Source organism: Oncorhynchus mykiss, chromosome 10 (genome assembly GCF_057628025.1).
Source record: "Oncorhynchus mykiss isolate SJ-2025 chromosome 10, ASM5762802v1, whole genome shotgun sequence".
NCBI classification, from domain to species: domain Eukaryota; kingdom Metazoa; phylum Chordata; class Actinopteri; order Salmoniformes; family Salmonidae; genus Oncorhynchus; species Oncorhynchus mykiss.
The window spans coordinates 20,695,158-20,720,456 of record NC_143031.1 but is presented as its reverse complement, the minus strand read 5'-3'; the positions used below and the strand labels follow the sequence as shown (position 1 = coordinate 20,720,456).

General features: G+C 43.2%; 1 protein-coding gene across 1 annotated transcript in view; it reads right to left on the bottom strand.

The window, feature by feature from the left end:
- LOC110534865 (unconventional myosin-VIIa) overlaps positions 1–25,299 on the bottom strand; it is a 70,555-nt gene that overhangs the window by 5,083 nt on the left and 40,173 nt on the right. The window contains exons 30-47 of the mRNA XM_036989866.2: positions 25,088–25,207; positions 24,547–24,720; positions 24,181–24,408; positions 23,691–23,861; positions 23,201–23,318; positions 22,920–23,046; positions 20,582–20,751; positions 17,829–18,022; positions 17,177–17,301; positions 16,805–16,962; positions 16,216–16,369; positions 15,875–16,030; positions 15,379–15,484; positions 15,109–15,222; positions 2,386–2,473; positions 1,660–1,766; positions 1,401–1,586; positions 93–209 (exon numbers count right to left, since the gene is read on the bottom strand). Of these exons, the coding sequence (XP_036845761.1) occupies positions 93–209; positions 1,401–1,586; positions 1,660–1,766; positions 2,386–2,473; positions 15,109–15,222; positions 15,379–15,484; positions 15,875–16,030; positions 16,216–16,369; positions 16,805–16,962; positions 17,177–17,301; positions 17,829–18,022; positions 20,582–20,751; positions 22,920–23,046; positions 23,201–23,318; positions 23,691–23,861; positions 24,181–24,408; positions 24,547–24,720; positions 25,088–25,207 (2,613 nt within the window). The remainder of the gene's footprint in view (positions 1–92; positions 210–1,400; positions 1,587–1,659; positions 1,767–2,385; positions 2,474–15,108; positions 15,223–15,378; positions 15,485–15,874; positions 16,031–16,215; positions 16,370–16,804; positions 16,963–17,176; positions 17,302–17,828; positions 18,023–20,581; positions 20,752–22,919; positions 23,047–23,200; positions 23,319–23,690; positions 23,862–24,180; positions 24,409–24,546; positions 24,721–25,087; positions 25,208–25,299) is intronic.

Sequence of the window (25,299 nt, the reverse complement as noted above, 5' to 3'; positions counted from 1 at the left end):
ACCTCCCGAAGTACTAATCAGCACTCAAATACACATGGTGACTCAAATGTAAAAAAAAAGAAGAAAAAACACAAACAATGATCATTCTTTACCTTGACTTCAAAGAAGGCCGAACCAAACGTAGGCCACTTGAAAATGACTTTGAGGAATGAGAGCTTGGCCTCCTCTCGAGTCTTCCCCGACTGCTTGTTGAAAAACGCCACTATAGACTGTAAGACAAAAAACAAGCAGCAGAGTGTGTGACCAAATATGATTTAACCTCCCGGATTCCTATACGCTACAAAACTGTGTTAGCCCATTGAGCTAAAGCCTAGGCATTCACTCTGGGAGCTAACACTAGTCTTCAGGTCTAAGGCAAGGTTACTCATCGCGCAAGCGTGGTTCACTGTACTCCAGTGCATTCAGAAAGTATTCATACCTCATGAACAATTTCACATTTTGTTGTGTTACAGCTTGAATTCAAAATTTATTGTCTCACCCATCTAAACACAATGACAATGTGAAAACAATGCTTTTTGACATATTTGCTATTTTATTGAAGAATAAGTCAATACATGTTAGAATCACCTTTTGCAGCGATTAGAGCTGTGAATCTTTCTGGGTAAGTCTCTAAGAGCTTTGCACACCTGGATTCTACAATATTTGCACATTATGCTTTTTAAAATTCTTCAAGCTCTGTCAAGTTGTTTGTTGATCATTGCTAGACAGTCATTTTCAAGTCTGTCCATAGATTTTCAAGCCGATTTAAGTCAAAACTCAGGAACATTCAATGTTGTCGTCAGTGTATATTTGGCTTTTGCGTTTTTTAGTTTTTTTTCCTGAATTTGTCTCTCAGTGTTTGTTGGAAAGCAAACTGAACCAGGTTTTCCTCTTGGATTTTGCCTGTGTTTATCTGTACTCTATTTCTTTTCATCCTAAAAAAAAACCCCTAGTCCTTACCGATGACAAGCATACCCATAACAGGCTTCCTTCTTTTCACTCTGTCATTTAGTTTAGTACTGTGGAGTAACTACAAGGTTGTTGATCCATCCTCCGTTTTCTCCTATCACAGCCATTAAACCCTGTAATTGTTTTAAAATCACCATTGACCTCATGGTGAAATCACTAAGCAGGTTCATTCTTCTCCAGCAACTAAGTTAGGAAGGACGCCTGTATCTTTGTAGTGACTGGGTGTATTGATACACCATCCAAAGTGTAATTAATAACTTCATCATGCTCAAAGGGTGCCCTTCTTTGCGAGGCATTGGAAAACCTCCCTGGTCTTTGTGGTTGAATCTGTTTGAAATTCTTGACTGAGGGACCTTACAGATAATTGTATGTGTGGGGTACAGTGACAAGGTAGTTCAACAATCATGTTAAACACTATTTATGCCGACAGAAATTCTAATTTTCCGACTCACCCGTTTCCAGTCGTCAGGCGAGAGGTGTCTGATCTGGTCCTGAGGGATCAGCTCCTTCAACATCTTGGGAATGTTTGGAAACTGGGATTTGTCCTCCTCAAACTTCACCCTGTAGATCAGCGCTCCCAGCTGGAAAACCTCTTCCCGGGAACACTGGTGGTAACCACGGAGATACTTTGGAAGCTCCTGAAGAAAGAGCAGTGAGGAGGGTCAATACACTTACACAAATACGCACGAGCACTCGCACACCCACACACACCTGGTAGTAGTGAAAGATGTAGTCAGCCATGGAGTCTTTCCCTGGTATGGTATTGGTCCACAATTTCTTCATGAAGAAAACCTGATAGGTCAGTGAAGGCACTACACCTGCAGATGGATGATACCGAGAGATTCAGGACACACCTATCATATTAATACATCAACATAGATGGCAAGTTCCCCAACCCAAGCTTAACCTTCATCTAGCTTTAACCACAACACATTGACAGTCCTATAACATGAAACACCATGTTTGATAAAATATTTATGTGGCCCACTCCTGAAGGCCACACTACGTGCTGAAATTTGGGTCATCAATAAATCCTTAGGATTAATATGGTGCGTCATTCTTTCTTTCTGACCCCAATAATGTTGGATGCCTACATGAAAGTTGAAAATAGACTTATTTAACCCTGAAACTAACAACTTGGGTAATTTTGGGTCATAGCCCAAAGGTGGTTTATTCAATCCTTTCAATTTGAGAGACTTTATAAAAATTATATTTTGATCAGAGTGAGACAGATCTGAGATGATATATGGTTGTTTCTCTGGAGCAAAATTTGAGAAGAGAAGTATGAGAAAATAAGCAATCATTTTTCAGTGTTGAATAAAGCTAATTTTTGTCTTGGAGAATTAAAGGTGATAAAGAAGAGATCTCATCTTGGATTTTCCGTTCCTACGGGTAACCTTTCTACTAGGGCCCTCTACAGTCAACAGATGTCTTTACCGTCCTTTGCAGGTCTGGCTTTTTTGATCCAGTCGGTCAGATGTCTCACAAAGTCAAAGAAGAAATCCCCCTCAGGCACACTGATGACCTGGAAACAACCAGCAAAGGTCAAACACAAATATCAATACAGTTACAGTGCACTCGGAAAGTATTCAGACCCCTTGACCTTTCCCACATTTTGTTACATTATAGCCTTATTCTATAAGGGGGCGACAGGTAACCTAGTGGTTAGAGAGTTGGACTAGTAACCGAAAGGTTGCAAGATCAAATCCCCAAGCTGCCAAGGTAAAAATCTGTCGTTCTGCCCCTGAACAAGGCAGTTAACCCAACATGGTTCTTAGGCCATCATTGAAAATAAGAATTTGTTCTTAACTGACTTGCCTATATACATATATATATTAAATGTTCTCATTATTCTACACACAATACCCCATAATTACAAAGCAAAAACAGGTTTTTAGATTTTTTAAAAATATTTGTAATTTTTTTGAAAAATTGAAATAACACATTTATATGAGTATTCAGACCCTTTACTCAGTACTTTGTTGAAGCACCTTTGGCAGCGATTACAGCCTAGAGTCTTCTTGGGTATGATGCTATAAGCTTGGCACACCTGTATTTGGGGAGTTTCTCCCATTCTTCACTGCAGATCCTCTCAAGTTCTGTCAGGTTGGATGGGGAGCATCACTGCACAGCTATTTTCAGGTCTCTCCAGAGATGTTTGATCGAGTTCAAGACCGGGCTATGGCTGGGACATTCAGAGATTTGTCCCGAAGCCACTCCTGCGTTGTCTTGGTCCTGCGTTGTCTTGGTTGTGTGCTTAGGGTCGTTGTCCTGTTGGAAGGTGAACCTTTGCCCCAGTCTGAGGTCCTGAGCACTCTGGAGCAGGTTTTCAACAGGGGATCTCTCTGTACTTTGTTCTGTACATCTTTTTCTTGATCCTGACTAGTGACACTGAAAAACATCCCCACAGCATGATGCTGCTGCCACCACCACCATGCTTCACCGTAGGGATGGTGCCAGGTTTCCTCCAGAAGTGACGCTTGGCATTCAGTGCCTTTTAGCAAACTCCAAGCGGTCAGTCATGTGCCTTTTACTGAGGAGTGGCTCCCGTCTGACCACTCTACCATAAAGGCTTGATTGGTGGAGTGCTGCAGAGATGATTGTCCTTTGGAAGGTTCTCCCATCTCCACAGAGGAACTCTGGAGCTCTGTCAGTGACCATCAGGTTCTTGGTCACCCTGAGGCCCTTCTCCCCTGATTGCTCAGTTTGGCCGGGCAGCCAGCTCTAGGAAGAGTCTTGGTGGTTCTAAACTTCTTCCATTTAAGAATGATGGAGACCACTGTGATCTTGGGGACCTTCAATGCTGCAGCATTTTTTTTGTACCCTTACCCAGATCTGTGCCTCGACACAATCCTGTCACGGAGCTCTACGGATAATTCCTTCGAACTCATGGCTTGCTCTGACATGCACTGTCAACTGTGTAGACAGGTGTGCCTTTTCAAATCAAATGTCCAATCAATAGAATTTACCACAGGTGGACTCCAATCAAGTTGTAGAAACATCTCAAGGATGATCAATGGAAACAGGATGGACCTGAGCTCAATTTCGAGTCTCATAGCAAAGTCTGAATATTTATGTAAATGTGATATTTCAGTTTGCAAAAATGTTATGTCTTAAAAGCTGTTTTTGCTTTGTCATTATGGGGTATTGTGTGTAGATTGGTGAGGGAAAATAACAATTAATCAATTTTAGAAAAAGGCTGTAACATAGAAAATGTGGAAAAAGTCAAGGGGTCTGAATACTTTCCGAATGCACTGTAATCTAGAATCAGTTGAATCATCCTCACATTCAGATTATATTCTGTGACAGTAGCGAAATCTTACTAAAATAACATACGGCCCAGTGCATACGGCCCAGTACATCACTGGGGCTAAGCTGCCTGCCATCCAGGACCTCTACACCAGGCGGTGTCAGAGGAAGGCCCAGAAAATTGTTAAAGACCCCCAGCCACCCCATTCATAGACTGTTCTCTCTACTACCGCATGGCAAGCGGTACTGGAGTGCCAAGTCTAGGACAAAAAGGCTTCTCAACAGTTTTTACCCCCAAGCCATAAGACTCTTGAACAGCTAATCAAATGGCTACCCGGACTATTTGCATTGTGTGCCCCTCAACCTCAACCCCTCCTTTTACGCTGCTGCGACTCTCTGTTTATCATCTATGCATCGTCACTTTAACTATACATTCATGTACAGTCGTGGCCAAAAGTTTTGAGAATGACACAAATATAAATTTTCACAAAGTCTGCTGCCTCAGTTTGTATGATGGCAATTTGCATATACTCCAGAATGTTATGAAGAGTGATCAGATGAATAGCAATTAATAGCAAAGTCCCCCTTTGCCATGCAAATAACTGAATTCCACAAAATCAATCATTTCAGCCCTGCCACAAAAGGACCAGCTGACATCATGTCAGTGATTCTCTCATTAACACAGGTGTGAGTGTTGATGAGGACAAGGCTGGAGATCACTCCGTCATGCTGATTGAGTTTGAATAAGAGACTGGAAGATTCAAAAGGAGGGTGGTGCTTGGAATCATTGTTCTTCCTCTGTCAATCATGGTTACCTGCAAGGAAACACGTTTCGACATCATTGCTTTGCACAGAAAGGGATTCACAGGCAAGGATATTGCTTCCAGTAAGATGGCACCTAAATCAACCATTTATTGGATCATCAAGAACTTCAAGGAGAGCGGTTCAATTGTTCTGAAGAAGGCTTCAGGGCGCCCAAGAAAGTCCAGCAAGCGCCAGGACCGTGTCCTAAAGTTGATTCAGCTGCGGGATCGGGTCACCACCAGTACAGAGCTTGCTCAGGAATGACAGCAGGCAGAAGTGAGTGCATCTGCACGCACAGTGAGGCAAAGACATTTGGAGGATGGCCTGGTGTCAAGAAGGGCAGCAAAGAAGTCACTTCTCTCTAGGAAAACATCAGGGACAGACTGATATTCTGCAAAAGGTACAGGATTTGGACTGCTAAGGACTGGGGTAAAGTAATTTTCTCTGATGAATCCCCTTTACGATTGTTTGGGGCATCCGGAAAAAAGCTTGTCCAGAGAAGACAAGGTGAGCGCTATCATCAGTCCTGTGTCATGCCAACAGTAAAGCATCCTGAGACCATTCATGTGTGGGGTTGCTTCTCAGCCAAGGGAGTGGGCTCACTCACAATTTTGCCTAAGAACACAGCCATGAATAAAGAATGGTACCAACACATCCTCCGAGAGCAACTTCTCCAACTATCCAGGAACAGTTTGGTGATGAACAATGCTTTTTTCAGCATGATGGAGCACCTTGCCATAAGGCAAAAGTGATAACTAAGAGGCTCGGGGAACAAAACATCGATATTTTGGGTCCATGGCCAGGAAACTCCCCAGGCCTTAATCCCATTGAGAACATGTGGTCAATCCTCAGGAGGCGGGTGGACAAACTCCAAGCATTGAATATGTAAGAATGGGCTGCCAACAGTCATGATGTGGCCCAGAAGTTAATTGATAGCATGCCAGGGCGATATGTAGGGTCTTGAAAAATAAGGGTCAACACTGCAAATATTGACTCTTTGCATCAACTTCATGTAAATGTCAATAAAAGCCTTTGACACTTATGAAATACTTGTAATTATACTTCACCATTCAATAGTAAAATCTGACAAAAATATAGACACTGAAGCAGCAAACTTTGTGGAAATTAATATTTGTGTCATTCTCAAAACCTTTGGCCACGACTGTACATACTACCTCAATTGGGCCGACCAACCAGTGCTACCACCAACCCCTCTTTTACACTACTGCTACTCTCTGTTCATCATATACAGGTATGCATAGTCACTTTAACCATATCTACATGTACATACTACCTCAATCAGCCTGACTAACCGGTGTCTGTATGTAACCTCGCTACTTTTATAGCCTCGGCAGAAAGAGTGGGAGTACTTTTCTGATGTCCAGAAGTTATGTTCGGTCATAAGAGACGGTAGCAGCAACATTATGTACGCAATAAGTAAAAAAATAAGTTACACAAAACGCAAAAAAATATATAAAATAGTACAATTGGTTGGGAGAATGTAAAACGTCAGCCATGTTCTTCGGCGCCATCTCTGCAAGGTCTTTGTTTCTGGCCATTTTGAGCCTGTAATCGAACACACAAATGCTGATGCTCCAAATTCTCAACTAGTCTAAAGAAGGCCAGTTTTATTGCTTCTTTAATGTACTTGTCCTCTTGCTCAGTTGTGCACTGGGACCTCCCACTCCTCTTTCTATTCTGGTTAGAGACAGTTTGCGCTGTTCTGTGAAGGGATTAGTACACAGCGTTGTACGAGATCTTCAGTTTCTTGGCAATTTCTTGCATGGAATAGCCTTCATTTCTCAGAACAAGAATAGACTGACGAGTTTCAGAAGAAAGGTCTTTGTTTCTGGCCATTTTGAGCCTGTAATCGAACACACAAATACTGATGCTCTAGATACTCAACTAGTCTAAACAAGGCCAGTTTTATTGCTTCTTTAATCAGAAAAACAATTTTCAGCTGCGCTAACATAATTGCAAAAGGGTTTTCTAATGATCAATTAGCCTTTTAAAATGATAAACTTGGATTAGCTAACATAACGTGCCATTGGAACACAGGAGTGATGGTTGCCGATAATGGGCCTCTGTACGCCTATGTAGATATTCCATTAAAAATCAGCCGTTTCCAGCCACAAAAGTAATTTACAACATTAACAATGTCTACACTGTATTTCTGATCAATTTTATGTTATGTGACGACTCTCCCACTCTTTCTGTCGTATTCTCTCTTTCCTCTTGTTTTCCTTATTAGGATGCCGGTGGGCGGAGTTGGGAGGGTCGTCAGCTACATGGGAAACACCTAGGCCCGGTGTGTCCCAGGATAAATACACCACTTCCCCATTCATGGAAGAGACTCTCTCCATGCAGATACCTTTATGGATTTTGTTGTGTTTCTTGGTGGTTTTTTTGGTTGTTTGCTTAAGCACCTTTCAACACCCTGCATTATCACATTCATGCATGCAAAACACTCACTTACACTACTGATTACACACACCATTGTATATTATACTTAGTTACTTTATTTAATAAATATATATTTTGTTCCTCCTTATCTCCACGTTGTCTCCCTTTTGTTACGGGCTTTGAGCCGGTTCGTGACGTTTATTATAAAAAACTAGGACATTTCAGGACTTCCGGCACCGATGAGGCGAGGAGCAGCAGCTAACTACAGAGTCTGTGTAGCTCCAACTATATTTTAACTAATTATTCAACGCCTAGTTACACATTTTGTTAACTAATTGTCCAAAATATCGGTTACATGGAAAAACAACTTAGAAACACATAAGCAGTCACAACAAAAAACACAAATGTCGTCTCTACCTGCAGCTAGCAAGGAAAATGGCGGAGAAGAACAACCTGATGACCCAGTTCTAAATGAGATTCGCAAAATGAACAAACATTTCAAAGAGAAAATTGCGAAAGTGGGCGAAGATGTGGCTGAAATAAAACATACAGTGGGTGCACTGAAATCAAAGGTGGATACACTCGACAACCAAGTTACACACGCAGAAGAGAGGATATCAACCTTGGAGGACAAGAACAAACGCCTAAACAACACTGTTGAAAAAATGGAGACTGATCAAAAAACTTGAAGAACGACTTCAATAACAGGAAAATGACAGTCGGAGAAACACACTTCGAATCAGAGGGGTTCCCAAGATCCACATAAATACGGAAGATTGTGTGAAAGACATTTTACGCAACCTATTTGATAACACACTGGAGGGTGTTAAACAACATGCCCATCGAGAGAACACATCGGACACCGACGACACTGAACCCAGCAACAGCCCCACGCAACCCCCGGCCTATCCTGGTGAAATTCTTACGATATACTGACAGGGAGAAGGTCCGGCTCAGAGCCAAAGAGCTTAGGACTTTTCAATGGAAGGGGACAAAGGTGGAGTTTTTCCCTGACTTTTCCAAAGAGGTTCAAGACAAGAGAAATGCGTTCACGCAGGTGAGGCATACAGTATGTGCATGAAACGGGGACTGAAATACTCTTTGCAATGTTCTGGGTTACTTTGAGAAGCAAAACAAATTGAGTAGCGTGGTATGGCTATGGAAGTTCCACATGGTGGCAATGGTTCATCACAGATGGACTAACATTTTTCTCTAAGGCGATAGAACTACCCATGTTGTGAGTAGCAGTCTCATCGAGTGTTTATACTACAAATGCTGCCTATAATTTGTCTTTCTGGTTTACAGCTGACATCATTATAGTACTAGATTAAGCAGGACTATAGTCCAAGTATATCATATATATGATATATATTATTTTACGTTTTCATTCTAATAACAGCAATAGTGGGTCAATATAGACCACAACAGGCGTGTTCGTGCCATGAGTGATGGACACAAGCCAATGTGTTAGTCAGCTTATTTTATTTTATCATTATGACTTATACCAGTCTCTCTTTTGTGGCTGACCTCAGTTTACATTCCTGTCTTTTGGAGGTATACAGTTCATGTATCAGTCTACATGAGAAAGGTCATTCTTCTCTTTGCGAAAACAATGATCAGCCTTTTATGTTCGATGTTTTGATGTAATCTCTATGACATGTCATATCTGTCATTTCAAAATGTATATGGTTATGCCTATATTTGGCGTTGGTAAAACGTGCTAATTCTAGTTGGATCGTCAGCACTCGGAACACTTCACACGGATGAAGGCCTGGTTTTGGGGGGAGGGAGATTTTCATTTTGTACAGTGCCTTGCGAAAGTATTCGGCCCCCTTGAACTTTGCGACCTTTTGCCACATTTCAGGCTTCAAACATAAAGATATAAAACTGTATTTTCAGTCTTTTGCAGACTCCATCAGGTTTTCTTCCAGAATGGTCCTGTATTTGGCTCCATCCATCTTCCCATCAATTTTAACCATCTTCCCTGTCCCTGCTGAAGAAAAGCAGGCCCAAACCATGATGCTGCCACCACCATGTTTGACAGTGGGGATGGTGTGTTCAGCTGTGTTGCTTTTACGCCAAACATAACGTTTTGCATTGTTGCCAAAAAGTTCAATTTTGGTTTCATCTGACCAGAGCACCTTCTTCCACATGTTTGGTGTGTCTCCCAGGTGGCTTGTGGCAAACCTTAAATGACACTTTTTATGGATATCTTTAAGAAATGGCTTTCTTCTTGCCACTCTTCCATAAAGGCCAGATTTGTGCAATATACGACTGATTGTTGTCCTATGGACAGAGTCTCCCACCTCAGCTGTAGATCTCTGCAGTTCATCCAGAGTGATCATGGGCCTCTTGGCTGCATCTCTGATCAGTCTTCTCCTTGTATGAGCTGAAAGTTTAGAGGGACGGCCAGGTCTTGGTAGATTTGCAGTGGTCTGATACTCCTTCCATTTCAATATTATCACTTGCACAGTGCTCCTTGGGATGTTTAAAGCTTGGGAAATCTTTTTGTATCCAAATCCGGCTTTAAACTTCTTCACAACAGTATCTCGGACCTGCCTGGTGTGTTCCTTGTTCTTCATGGTGCTCTCTGCGCTTTTAACGGACCTCTGAGACTATCACAGTGCAGGTGCATTTATACGGAGACTTGATTACACACAGGTGGATTGTATTTATCATCATTAGTCATTTAGGTCAACATTGGATCATTCAGAGATCCTCACTGAACTTCTGGAGAGAGTTTGCTGCACTGAAAGTAAAGGGGCTGAATAATTTTGCACGCCCAATCTTTCAGTTTTTGATTTGTTAAAAAAGTTTGAAATATCCAATAAATGTCGTTCCACTTCATGATTGTGTCCCACTTGTTGTTGATTCTTCACAAAAAAATACAGTTTTATATCTTTATGTTTGAAGCCTGAAATGTGGCAAAAGGTCGCAAAGTTCAAGGCGGCCGAATACTTTCGCAAGGCACTGTATGTTCATTTTTTTGTACCTTGTGCGGTTGGGGGGTGTTTATGACATATTTGTTATATGGAAAGTTCAGTGTTCTAGGTGGGGGGTACTACCAGTTGTTCACTTTCATTGATTCGCTAAGCAGTGGCTATCAGAAATGCATTGATTTAAAATATTCTAACACTAGTTATGTTGTGGTAATAATATATTTACAACCTTTCAGATATAACGACCAATGTGATTAAAGTTACGTCGTGGAATGTGAACGGACTAGGTGGGAGACAGATGGGTGGGTAGTGCTTACCATAATACATTCAACCCCCAAAAAGAGGTGTCTCTATTCTATTTTCCAAAGGTATACAAGTTCAAGTGGAAAAAGAGCTAAGGACAAAGCAGGATGAATCTTGATTTTACTTGTAAAGATTTCAGGACAAAATATAATATTCAGAAATATTTATGCTCCAAATGAAGAGGACCCAAGACTTCTTCCTTTAATTTAATAAAATAATAATAGATTTCTGTGATTTTCCTCTGGTACTAGGGAGGGGATTATAATCAGGTCCCTGATGCTTTTTTAGAGAAATGCAAAACTGGTCTAAAACTCAAGAAGCAATTAAAACTCTGTGTAAAGGACCTTTACACTGTGTAAAGACTGTAAAGGACCTTTACACTGTGTAAAGACTGTAAAGGACCTTTACACTGTGTGAAGACTGTAAAGGACCTTTACACTGTGTGAAGACTGTAAAGGACCTTTACACTGTGTGAAGACTGTAAAGGACCTTTACACTGTGTAAAGACTGTAAAGGACCTTTACACTGTGTGAAGACTGTAAAGGACCTTTACACTGTGTGAAGACTGTAAAGGACCTTTACACTGTGTGAAGACTGTAAAGGACCTTTACACTGTGTGAAGACTGTAAAGGACCTTTACACTGTGTGAAGACTGTAAAGGACCTTTACACTGTGTGAAGACTGTAAATGACCTTTACACTGTGTAAAGACTGTAAAGGACCTTTACACTGTGTGAAGACTGTAAATGACCTTTACACTGTGTAAAGACTGTAAAGGACTTTTACACTGTGTAAAGACTGTAAATGACCTTTACACTGTGTAAAGGTCTTTATGATATCAATCGAACCGCTTGTGATTACACATTCTTTTCAAATAGACACACTGTTTATTCACGCATTGACTACATTCTGATCTCACACTCTCTCATAGATAAAGTGGGTGCTTGCAATGTGGGCACGATAGCTATGACAGATCATGCACCCACTGATCTGACTGTTGGAATAGGAGAATAATTCCTTAACTGATCTCCCCATCCCGGATCCGGGATCGTGAATACAGACTCAAGCTCATTACCATAACGCAACGTTAACTATTCATGAAAATCGCAAATGAAATGAAATAAATATGCCATCTCTCAAGCTTAGCCTTTTGTAAACAACACTGTCATCTCAGATTTTCAAAATATGCTTCTCAACCATAGGAAAACAATCATTTGTGTAAAAGTAGCTAGCTAGCGTAGCATTTAGCATTAGCATTAGCGTTAGCATCCAGCACGCAACATTTCAACAAAAACATAAAAGCCTTCAAATAAAATCATTTACCTTTGAAGAACTTCGGATGTTTTCAATGAGGAGACTCTCAGTTAGATAGCAAATGCTCAGTTTTTCCAAAAATATTATTTGTGTATTAGAAATAGCTCCGTTTTGTACATCACATTTGGCTACCAAAAAACCCCGAAAATTCAGTCCTCAAAACGCGAACTTTTTTCCAAATGAACTCCATAATATCGACTGAAAACATGGCAAACGTTGTTTAGAATCAATCCTCAAGGTGTTTTTCACATATCTCTTCGATGATATATCGTTCGTGGAAGCATGGTTTCTCCTCTCAATCAAATGGAAAAATACTTGCACCTGGCTTTGCGCACCAGTTTCGACGCAGGACACCAGGCGGACACTTGGAAAATGTAGTCTCTTATGGTCAATCTTCCAATGATATGTCTACAAATACGTCACAATGCTGCCGACATCTTGGGGAAACGGCAGAAGGTCTAAGCTTATTCCTGTCGCATTCACAGCCATATAAGGAGACATTAGAAAGCAGAGCTTCAGAAATTCTGCTCATTTCCTGTTTGACGTTTCATCTTGGTTTCGCCTGTAGAATGAGTTCTGGGGCACTTACAGACAAAATCTTTGCAGATTCTGGATTCTGTTTTCTTTCCAAAACTGTCAGAATATGCATAGTCGAGCATCTTTTCGTGACAAAATATCGCGCTTAAAACGGGAACGTTTTTTATCCAAAAATGAAATAGCGCCCCTAGAGATGCAACAGGTTAAAACACACATTACGATATTCTTTGAAACAAACCACAATAGTGTGAAACAGGTACATGTCTGGGAAGCTTTTAAAGATTACATACGTGGAGTAATGATACAACAATCAGCTACTATTAAGAAATTAGATAAACAGAAAATGGTTAAAATTGAAACAGACCTTAAGGTGTAGGTGGAATCAGAAATAAGACAGGCAAGGTGATTGCCAATCATAAAGAAATAAACAATATATTTTGAGACTTCTATCAGGAACTTTCTACTTCAGATGGTCCTCTAGATACGTAGAAAGCAGAGGCATTCTTTCAGAAACTGAACCTTCCTAAACAAGCAGAGGAAGACAGGAACTGGCTCGACAGCCCTGTTAGGTTGGAGGAATTGATCGATTTGGATACTTCAGTGGCAGCCCTATCCCTAGACGCAGAGAAAGCCTTTGATAGGGTGGGCTGGGACTACCTGCATTATACTACATTTGGTTTTGGACAGGGCTTTCAGAATATTATTAAACTTCTGTACAACGACCCCAAATCCATAGTTGTCACTAACGGACTACGATCATCTCCATTTTCTGTAGGACGAGGGACGAAACAAGGTGACTGTCTCTCGCCCCTCCTATTTATTATAGCATTAGAACCATTAGCCGAAGCCATTAGACTGCACCAGTCAATCAAAGGGATTAATATGGGAGAATAAACTACTGCATTATGCAGACGACATATTACTATTAATATCAGACCCTCAACTCTCCATACTGCCTTTACTGGACCTTGTAAATGCATTCTCAGAGATATCGAGCTATAAAGTCAACTGGACCACATCTGAAGTAATGCCTCTATCAAAACATTGTCTGAGAAATTACCTCTTCAGCTGGAGGTTTCAATGGGTCCCTAAAAACTTGAGGTACCCGGGGATGGCGTTACATCCTGGTCTAGAGAACATGATTTCTGAAAATATAGACCCACTATTGAACAAAATGAATCTCCAGTTTAAGAGCTGGGATGGACATGGAAGAGGAATTTAATGCCCCATTCAGAGCATCAGATTATTTGAGTCAACAAAAGGTGGGACTCCAGGATCCAATAATGTCCCATACTAAAAATATATGGAGCCAGATTCATGAGAGAGAGCAAGATCTTCATCTTTCTTGATAAGCTATGCTTCGTTATGGAACAACCCTAAATTGAAAATAGGGGGACACATGGCTTTCTGGAAAGATTGGTATAGAAAGGGGAAAAAATAACATTGGTTGTCTCTATCAAGAAAACACTTCTACGTCTTATGAAGAGTTAAGGTCCAAGTATAATTTACAGAAACAATACTTTTGGATATATCTCCAGCTTATAGATTGTTTGCTTAAGGTAGGATAAAACAACAACAAATTCCCAGGACATTCCGATATAAGCATTAAGATAGAAATCCTATGCAAATTACCACATACTACAGGGCTTATATATAGCCACCTTATAGGTGCATTTAATGGAACGTATGGGGGGGAGAGGTGGGGACATGGAGGGGACGAACATAATAGTACCACATACGCTCCTCCCTATGAGAGATGCCCAGACCAAGCGGATTCAATTTAAAGTGGTGCTGACCTGTTGCACCCTCTACAACCACTGTGATTATTATTATTATTTGCCCCTGCTGGTCATCTATGAACGTTTGAACATCTTGGCCATGTACTGTTATAATCTCAACCCGGCACAGCCAGAAGAGGCCTGGCCACCACTCAGAGCCTGGTTCCTCTCTAGGTCTCTTCCTAGGTTCCTGCCTTTCTAGGGAGTTTTTCCTAGTCACCGTGCCTCTACATCTGCATTGTTTGATGTTTGGGGTTTTAGGCTGGGTTTCTGTATAGCACTTTGTGACATCGGCGGATGTAAAAAGGACCTCATAAATACATTTGATTTGTAATTTCCACTTTGAAATTTCAGACTTGATTTTCCCTTACGAAAAATGTATCAACCCCTACAAAAATGTCCATTCATTTTAATCCACCTAATAATTTACATTTCCTGTTGCTGCAGGATGATTTTCCTGCTGTAGCAAACTGGCTGAAATTAACTTCCTACATCTGTATATCCACCAATTTTTCACATTTGTGTTTTTTCATCAGAAATGAGTACTTATGGGTACCACTATTTTGTGTGTAAAATTGTACTTTTCTCAGAGACATCATACAACTAGTTACAATCGGATTACAACCAGGTGAAGTCTTTTTTCATGAATTCATAAACAATTCAGGGAAATATGTCATATTTTGGTTGTTATCTGGTCATATAAGCAGATTACAGCCAGTTTAATATGTCGTGTTTAAAATACATCCTTTAACAACCAGTATACAACTTGACCATGACGTCACAAAGCATGTCCTAATGACCTCATTGAAACCATATCCTAGTAGTGTACTGTACCTTGTCAGTGATCTTGACAAACAGGCTGAAGCCCTCGGAGGACTTGAGGAGTAGTCTGCCTGAGATGTTCAGACAGAAATCTTTGGCCTTGGTACTCGACTCCACTTCGAAAGCCTGTGGGGGAAAACTGTCATTTTTACACAATTTGCTATAAAGTGACCACACAAAATGTTCCAGATTTTAACAAGTCAGCTTGTGTGCTGTTTTTGTCCCTTTGACTCAACGTTTTGGGCCTCAACGAGCCATTGCTACTTTGTAATGACCTCTCACCTCGTCTGTGTCATCGGGGAAGTACACTTTGTGAAAGATTTGTGTGGTCTTGTGCTGGATGGCCTCCACCTCCACCAGGTGAGGTGGGTACTTCCTGGATCCATTACTGTATTGGTAAGGAGAGAGCATTATGGGTACAGAACATTATGGGTACTGTAGTACATCATACTACAATTACTGTTGGACTGTTATTTCACCCAGGGGAAGACAAGAGATAGGCAAAGGAAGGAATATGAGTAAGGAGGCACTGATCTTGAGTGGATCTCTAGTTAGGAGCTGAATCCACACAAGTAACTCAAACGTTTGCCTAAATCTTGCATGGATATCAAATTAGGATTCAGCCCTATTGCCTAAATAAGTCAGCATTTTTTTTCTCTGTTTACATGGCTGAGAAACTCTTATACTGTAAATGGCAAAAATACTTATACCCAAATGGTTAAACACGTAACGTTGGAACACTTAAAGTAAATACCCTTTACAAGTGGGTTAGCCCTACCGTAATGCCTTCTGGAGTCTCTGCATGCAGTCAGGGGCGAGGGGGTGGTGCTTCTTGGCCTGGAGGAACTTCTGGACGTGGGGTAGCAGAATGTTACTGGGGGGGAACAGACCTGCACACAGCCACAGCAGCTCCCAGCCCTTCTCCTCGCTGTACCTGCGCACGCGCACACACACACACACACACACACACACACACACACACACACACACACACACACCCACACACACACACACACACACACAAAATCGCAAACACACAGCACAACATGGTCAATCCCCATATGACCGCAACTTCCCTGGGAATGTAGATGTGTATGTCGACTGTAGTCTCAGACGTACTTGATGTGATTCTCAGTGAGCTGTTTGAGGATCTGACAGTAGATCTCATCTTTGAGTGGCTCTGCCTTCAGCGCTCCCTCAAAGATCTGGTCGGTCAGCTCGTTGACCGAACGCGCTCGCTTGGACGGGTAGTCACCCATATACTTCAACAAGGGTGCAGGGGAGTGGTCAAGGACCATGACCAGACATTGACCTCAAGACTACGCACGTTAAACACAGACATAATTCTATGATGCAGTACAACATAATATACATAATGCTAAATTTGACATGTTGAAGTTTGCATCACATTTAAAGTGATTGTTTACCCAAATTACACAATAGTTTCCTTACCCATAAGTAATCTATGGCTAAAGTAAGACAGCAGTCCATGCTTTGTTTTAGTTTACCCGGCCACTGTCTCCAAATGCTAACTATTTAGCATTTTTGTCAAAAAATCTATGCAAGTTCATATCCCTGATATTAGCATATTTCACATTTCATGTTTAAATCATCCTACAGTGTTCAAAATAAAGTTACTTTAAGATTATTTGGACATGAAGCGTGAAAAAGTAATTGATACACAATGGCTGCAAGACAGTAAAGATATCGATGAAGGCCAGTTGAGCCTCCTGGGAGAGCTCCTCGTGGGCCAGCACCTTCTTCAATAGGGGCTGTTTGAGGGGCTCCCTGGCGCAGCACCACAGACGCTCCTTCCCGCGGCCCTTAGTGATCATTACCCTGCTCAAAGTGCTCTTGGGAGGGGATCTGGATGGGTGGAGTAGGGGTGGATAGGAAGAAGGGATTTGGGAAAGATGGATGAAGGGAACAGAGAGGGATGAGTGGAACAGAATGTGTGTGTGTGTGTGTGTGTGTGTGTGTGTGTGTGTGTGTGTGTGTGTGTGTGTGTGTGTGTGTGTGTGTGTGTATGTGTGTGTATGTAAGTGTGTGTGAGTGAGTGATTGAGTGAGTGAGTGGCTACCTGAAGTAATCATAGGAGAACTCCTCTAGGGTGTAGGGCTTGACCTTGTCCTCACTCTCAGCAAGGGCCAGCTGGGAAAGGTTTATGGACTCTCTTCTCTGGTCTGGAGTCATAGTCACCAGAGCCTAGCAGAGGGAGGGAGGGAGGGAGGGAGGGAGGGAGGGAGGGAGGGAGGGAGGGAGGGAGGGAGGGAGGGAGGGAGGGAGGGAGGGAGGGAGGGAGGGAGGGAGGGAGGGAGGGAGGGAGGGAGGGGAGATGTAGAGGTAAGGAAGTAGGAGAATGAGAGAGAGCGAAGGAAGAAAACGAGAGAGTGAGAGAGTGAGATAGAGAGAAAAGGGAGGGGAAATGGAGAGGGAAGGGAGTAGAGAGGATGAAAGAGACACGTTGGGAGAGGGGAGAGAGAAAGAAAGACATACAGTCACAAAAAAATAACTTTAGTAAGCTACAGAATGAGAGCAGTAAAGACAGTATGAAGCATGAATGCCTGAGGACATCATCAACATCATCACCACCACCATATTGTCATACTGTGGTATAAATTCTTCAAGATTCCATAGATTTCCAAAATTACCCATTAATGACCGTAGTTTCGAAAAGATCCTGGAACTTTGGAAATGTACAGAGAATTTTGTAACCCTATGAGGTCACTCACCACGATGTCATACTGCGGCCGGGTTACGGTGGGCAGGACGTAGACGCAGTCGGCCGGGAAGTCCCCCTGTTGCTTGGTCCTGTCATTGACCCCGTGGGCCCACCCCGAGGTCATGACCTGCTCGCCACAGTGCTCGTCCAATAGGATCAGGTCGCCCTTGGAAAAACTGAGGAAGGTGGAGTCCTCGCCGCCCGCTACAGGAACACAACATTCAATTCAATGTACCTCAATGTCTCCTGTGATGGAACTTCATGTGTGGTGGTTGGTAAATACAACTTAAGGAGGTATCGCGTGTGCGGGAGTTAGAAAGTTAGATTTATCTACAATGTTAAATGCAAGACACACATTCATTACTAGGGGACAGCTCGAGATCGAATTTGAATACTGAAACAATGTTGCAAAAGTCAGAGAGACAGACAGCAAAGATTCTACAAATCTCTGCTGTTTAAAACTAAATCTTAGTTTAAAAGAAATGTGAGGTAATGTCTAGATGGTTTTTATAGTGGAGATCAAGTTTAGACATTTTCTGGCTGGGCTGATGAGACAGTGGATTGCGCAGTCAGATGGAACAGAGTAAATAGGCATTTTAATGTCATAGATTTAGCCAATGGTAACTTGTGGAATAGACAGCGGCTGGAATGCGGTTTTAACCAATCAGCGTTCAGAATAAAACGCAACTGTTGTATAAAACGGTCAATAAGCCAATTCCAAAGTTAAAAACAGTCCATTAAATGGTAAAACATAGCAGGTTAGGGCCTCCCAAGTGGCGCAGCAGTCTAAGGCACTGCCTTGCAGTGCTAGAGGCATCACTTCAGACCCGGGAATCCCATAGGGTGGCGCACAATTGGCCCAGCATCACCCGGGTTAGGGGAGCGTTTGGCCGGGAGGCTTTACTTGGCTCATCGTGTTCTAGCGACTCCTTGTGGCAGGCTGGGCGCCTGCAGGCTGACCTCGGTCGTCAGGTGAACGGTGTTTCCTTCGACACATTTATGCAGCTGGCTTCTAGGTTAAGCGGGCGGGTGTTAAAAAGCATGGTTTTACGGGTCAAGTTTTGGAGGACACATGACTCGACCTTTGCCTTCCGAGCCCATTGGGGAGTTGCAGTGATGAGACAAGATCGAAATTGGGGAGAAAAAGGGGGTAAAATAAAAAAAAGAATACAAAATATATATACATTACTGGTCAAAGGTTTTAGAACACCTACTCATTCAAGGGTTTTTCTTTATTTTGAGAAGACATCAAAACTATGAAATAACATATGGAATCGTGTAGTAACCAAAAAGTGTTAAACAAATCAAAATATATATTTATATTTGAGATTCTTCAAATAGCCACCATTTGCCTTGATGACAGCTTTGCACACTCTTGGCATTCTCTCAACCAGCTTCACCTGAAATGCTTTTCCAACTGTCTTGAAGGAGTTCCCACATATGCTGAGCACTTGTTGCCGGGTTTTCCTTCACTCTGCGGTCCAACTCATCAACTCAACAATTATAGTCCCACTAAGCCCAAACCAAATGGGATGGCGTGTCGCTGCAGAATGCTGTGGTAGCCATGCTGGTTAAGTGTGCCTTGAATTCTAAATAAATCACAGACGGTGTCACCAGCAAAGCACCCCCACACCATAACACCTACTCCTCCATGCTTTACGTGGGAAATACACATGTGGCGATCATCCGTTCACCCACACCACATCTCACAAAGACACGGCGGTTGGAACCAAAAATCTCTAATTTGGACTCCAGACAAAATAACTCCGTGAAGCATTAATTTGGGCTGCAATTTCTGAGGCTGGTAAATCTAATGAAATCTGCAGCAGAGGTAACTCTGGGTCTTCCTTTCCTGTGGCGGTCCTCATGAGAGCCAGTTTCATCATAGCGCTTGATTGTTATTGCGACTGCACTTGAAGAAACTTTCAAAGTTCTTGACATTTTCCATATTGATTGACCTTCATGTCTTAAATAAGGATGGACTGTCATTTCTCTTTGCTTATTTAAGCGGTTCTTGCCATAATATTGACATGGTCTTTTACCAAATAGCGCTATCTTCTGAATACCCCCCTACCTTGTCACAACACAACTGATTGGCTCAAACGCATTTAGAAGGAAAGAAGTTCCACAAATGAACTTTTAAGAAGACACACCTGTTAATTGAAATTAATTCCAGGTTACCTCATGAAGCTGGTTGAGAGAATGCCAAGAGTGTGCAAAGCTGTCATCAAGGCAAAGAGTGGCTACTTTGAAGAATCGTTTAACACTTTTTTGGTTACTACATGTTTCCATATGTGTTATTTCATAGTTTTGATGTCTTCACCTTTACTCTACAATGTAGAAAATAGTAAAAATAAAGAAAAGCCTTTGAATTAGTAGGTGTTCTAAAACTTTTGACTGGTGCTGTATATATATATATAAAAATACAGCGGGTTAGAGCAGATTCTACCCTAAAACATCAATATCAACACACAATTACAACACAATTAATATAGCTTTTTTCACTGCTGTGGTTTAGAAGATAAAACATGAAATGGAGTCATTCTCTCTTTGAAAAAGAGACATACATTATAAAAAATGACAGAGTTGCTTCTCATATGGTAGTCTGTATAAGAAAACACCTACAAGATCACAGTCATTTACCATACTTGGAAGACATTACCTGTTCTTAATTGAAAAGTGTTGCCAATGTGGACCAATGTGCATTGCCACTTTTCATTAACCTAAAAAGATAAAGTTAATAAGAGCTAGTAGGTTACTTACCGGGGTTGGGGCAGTCCAGCAGCGCCACCACAAACTTTGACCTCTTCCTGAGGCCCTCCAGGAAGGTCACGACGAGGTCGCGTATGTCCTCGGCATTATTGGAGGTAAACGTGTACTCGTCTCCTTTGATGGTGGCCAGCGAGAAACTCTGGCCCTGGAGCTTACCACCTCTGTCAAGGGAAATGATTCTTACAATATCAAAACAATGTCACAATTAAAATATAATTTTATATATATTTTATATCTTATTTAGGTCTTTCCAAGTGTATATATTGTGGTGTACCGCGGACAAGCCACCAGGGGGAGACTGATCACGTGGTGGTGGCTCCCTCTGCTGGACGTGCCAGGTCTCGATGGGTCCTCCGGCCTGGACTAATTGGGGCTGATTGAGGCTGGTGAGTAATCAAGGGCTGATTGCTCACCAGCTGTACGGGGCCCATAAAGCTGCCCGGAGGGCAACACACGGGGGAGGGTTGTAGGTAGTGAGAGGTTGCTACCGGATAGAGGTCCTCACGGTCTGCTAGAACCGAGGGGCTCAGTGTTCCACCCCAGAGGAGACAGCATTCCCCGAGCCCAGAAGGCGGTAACCTGGAAGAGGTCTCCTGGAGGAGACCTGTTTCTTTTCTTTTTCTTTGTTGTTTTAAATAAACACCCTTGAAACTGAGGTATCACACTTGTCTCCGTGTCGGATCTGTGTAAATGTCTAGATCAAACTCCTTGGTCTTCCACAAGTGGTGGAGAATGCGGGCAATCTGACAATGTGGTCAGACCAGGGTTGACGTTTACGCAGTATCAGCATTGATGAGTTGATAGCTCAGTTTGTTTGGGCCCAACAAGCACAAAAGGACATGCAGGAACCAACATTGGAAGGACAGCGTCTAAAGAATGTATGCAAGCTGCGAGGAGAAACGCAGACCGAGTCGCATCAAGCTAATGGAGGTTGACGACATCGAGACCTACTTCTGCACAAACGGACAGCACTCTGGGAAGGATGGCCCAAGGTGAAGTTGGCAAGTCTGCTGGCCCCGTTCCTGTCTGGAGATGCTCAAAAGGCATATTATGACCTCAACACCGAACAGGCGGCTAACTCCGACTGTCTCAAGAGGGAGGTACTCAGCCGCTACGGGTACAGCCTGGCCCATCGGGCCCAACTGGTCCATAACTGGAGGTTCATGGCTGAAGCTTCCCCCCGAGCCCAGATGAGCGACCTACTGTGCATCACCAGGGCATGGCTCCTAACAAACTTAGTCACCCTCCCCGTTATCGACAAAGTGGTCATGGATCGCATCTTACGGGTGCTACCTCACGACATGAAGAGGGCGGCAAGCCTACGTATGCCCCAGACCTTGGACGACCTCTTGGGAGCCGTGGAGATGCACCAGAATACTGAGGCCCTGCTGAAGGGGACAGAGGCCGAGTCCGAGAGCCGTCAGTGGGGACGAAAGGACAACCCCACCACGTACTTCCCAATCTGACAGTCGGCCGGGCTAAAGGACTGCAGACCCACGGAGAGACAGCCGAGGTAGAGTCCACCTGCTGCAGCCAACCTTAGGTGGATGGAGACCAAAGGAGGTGACCTCACATGGAGTTGCCCGGGTCGAGAAGAGTTGATGCCATCAGCTGGCCCAGAAGATGAGCTGGGCGCAGGAGTAAACTATGTCATCTTCTGTTGGGCCCACAGCGAACGACCAGCACCCACGGTCCCGGTGAAATTCGCTGGTCACGACCCCAACACTCCGGGAGTGTGGTAGCGTTCGTACAAACGCCGGTGACCGATGAGAGAGGGGACAGACCGTCGCACGCGGCCCGGAAGCAAGCGGTTGCCAACCCCGTGTCTACGGACCCGAAGTTGGGGTCCGAGGGGCGCCGGAACCAACCGCACCTGGTGAACAACCAGAGGAGGGTTGTAGGTAGTGAGAGGTTGCTACCAGATAGACTTACTCACAGTCTGCTATATTTGAGGGGCTCGGCGTTCTACCCCAGAGGAGACAGCATTCCCCGGAGCCCAGAAGGCGGTAACCCAGAAGAGGTCTCCTGGAGGAGACCGGTTTCTTTTTTCTTTATTGTTTTAAATAAACACCCTTAACTGAGGTGTGTCAATTTCTGATCTGTGTAAACATCTAGAGGAAACCCCCTGGTCTGCCACAATAAATAAATAAATATATATATTCAGTTGCTGTGTACATTACAACTGTGGAAAAACTATAAAAAGTATTGAATTCTGTTTTAAATAATTACAAGATATCAATGAACAACCAAGTGAATGAAAACATTTCTAATTATAATTGACAAATAATGACTACAGTCTATTGGGAGAGAGGAATCGTAGCAGCATTACCTGCTACTGGACACATTAGTGATCTCTGGGAAAGAGAGTTCCAAAAGGACCTGCTCCTGCTCATCCACAAAATAGACCCCGGTCCAGTTCACCGCCACAATGACGTCATTCTTAGGCAGGCTGGGCCCTGACGGGTTCAAAAGTGACTTAGAGGTAATTTCAACCTACATTCATGATGTAGCTTCATGATATTGTGGATACGACACAGTTCTTCCTCAGAAATATCATTAGTGTTACATCCATTGCAGTACATTGGCCATAAATATCAACAGTAGACTTACCTGAAAATTTGAAGGCCTCGTAGAAGCGTGAGAAGAGTAAAGGCCACTTGAAACGAGCAAAGTCAACCACGTCTTCCTTCACCCTCTGAGGGTCCAACCTCTTCTGGGTGTAGACTCCCTGGGGGAGTGGAGGTGTTAGCGAGACTGTTTGAGAACTGTGTGTGTGAGGGTGTGTACTGTTCATAAGACAATATAGTCAAGTTGTAGTGGTAAAAAACAAAGGTGGGTAAACACTGAATGCCGATTGAGATGACGGGTGGCGGTTAACATAAAAGCTAATTCAGAAACTATAATTTGTCTCAGTAGATGCTTAAATGCTATTTACTAAAGAAAAAGCTGTGGAAACAGCATTCATGCATGTTTATCCTCCACTACATCCCTGAATATAATGATAAATAGTTCATAGGACAAAGAGCACGAGACAGGCACTGAAACTGATTTTGGGTACGAAAGTGAAAGGCGCTGAAACTGATCCTTGGGGTACACCTACCTTTTTGTGGGCGGCGACAACTAGCTGGGCCCACTTGTCATTGGTCTTGGCAGAGCTGATTTCGCGGTCAGGGATGTAGGATGGGATGAGGTTGAGGAGGCGCTCCTGGAGAATCCCAGAGCCGTAGTCTATGTAGTACTGCTGAGATGCCAGTTCCGCCAGATCCTCATCCTGAGCGAGAGAGAGGGAAATTGAGAGAGGGAGAGTGGGTAGATGGAGTGGGAGAGAAGGGGAAGGAGCTTTAATACTTTCATATTTTACAAAAACATTAGGCATGAATGTGCTTTCATATTGTACATCAGGATGAAATGAATATCACATAAAAACGCCATCTCACGTAATTCATCAACCTAGCACAGAGAGAGGACTAGTGGAAAATAGACCAAGAGACTAAAAATAACTATAGTTCTGAAATTCCCTAAATCTGACCCCCACGTTAATCTCCCTCCTCATACATGCCTTCATCCCTCTGCCCTTATGCCCCACTAACCCTCTCGCAGCGGTACTCGCCGAACTTGACCCCACGGACAGTCTGCTGGTAGATGAGGTTGGTGGCCACGCTGTCTTCGCCAGGATTGTGCCAGGGAGTGAAGATCTCCTTCCTGAAGAACAGGCGCCAGGGGGCATTCCTCTCCTGGGCTCCCTGCTCCTTGGCGTACTGCTCACACTGCGACACGGCATCCATCACATGGTCGCTGCTGCTCCCCAATGAGGATACCTGGGGGGATGGATTGACATTTGACATTGGGCTTGATAGCTTCTCAAACAAGTTTGTGACCGTGTGTGTATGTATGAATGAGCGAGAGTGAGTGAATGCGTGGCTGCATGCATACGTGTGTGAGGTCCAGTCAAGTACCTTATCGAACAGGGCGATGTAGAGGGAGAAACCGAAGCGGTCTCGGAGGCTGATTTTGTCTGCCAGGGCATTACACAGCTCGCTGGCCGTGGTGGCTGAGTCGGTCAGCAGGGTCTTAGTGGTACCATCCATGAAGGTTACCGGTAACATGATGGGCTTCTTCGACTTAGTGGCCTGAAAGCGAGGGATGATTATTTTGGATTAAAAAACAACTCCAGGCTACACTTGAAAGTCTAAGATAGAAGATACGAGATAGAAAGTATGTAAAAATGACCTATACTGTATATCTGATAATAACTGCCCTTTATCTGGCATGCAAATAGATTTTGATTAACAAAAAATCTGTGCCCCTCCCCGAAGGCATTATCTGTATTTAGGTCTCGGGCCAAGACGTCATAGCAGTCGAAAGCAGAATATGATGGTAGAGGAATAACGGCAGACACGTGACCTAGACCTAGACACTGATTTAAGGTCAGTTTTGCCCCTAATAATCAGGTTTAGAACTCCCCCCATGGTTCAATTATCCTAGATCTGTGCGTACCTGCAGCTCGAGCCAAGATGGCGGCTGGGTCCTGGTGCGATTCACAAAGGTCCTCCTCAACCTCTCCTCGCAGTATGGAGCGTAGCCCGGCGGACCACTGATCATGAATGTACGCAAATACTGAAGGAAAGAAAGGAAGGGTGGAGGGGGGAGAGAGAAAGGGGAGAGAGAGAGGGAGAGCAAGGGGGGAGAGTGTCAGGGGGTAAAGTTAA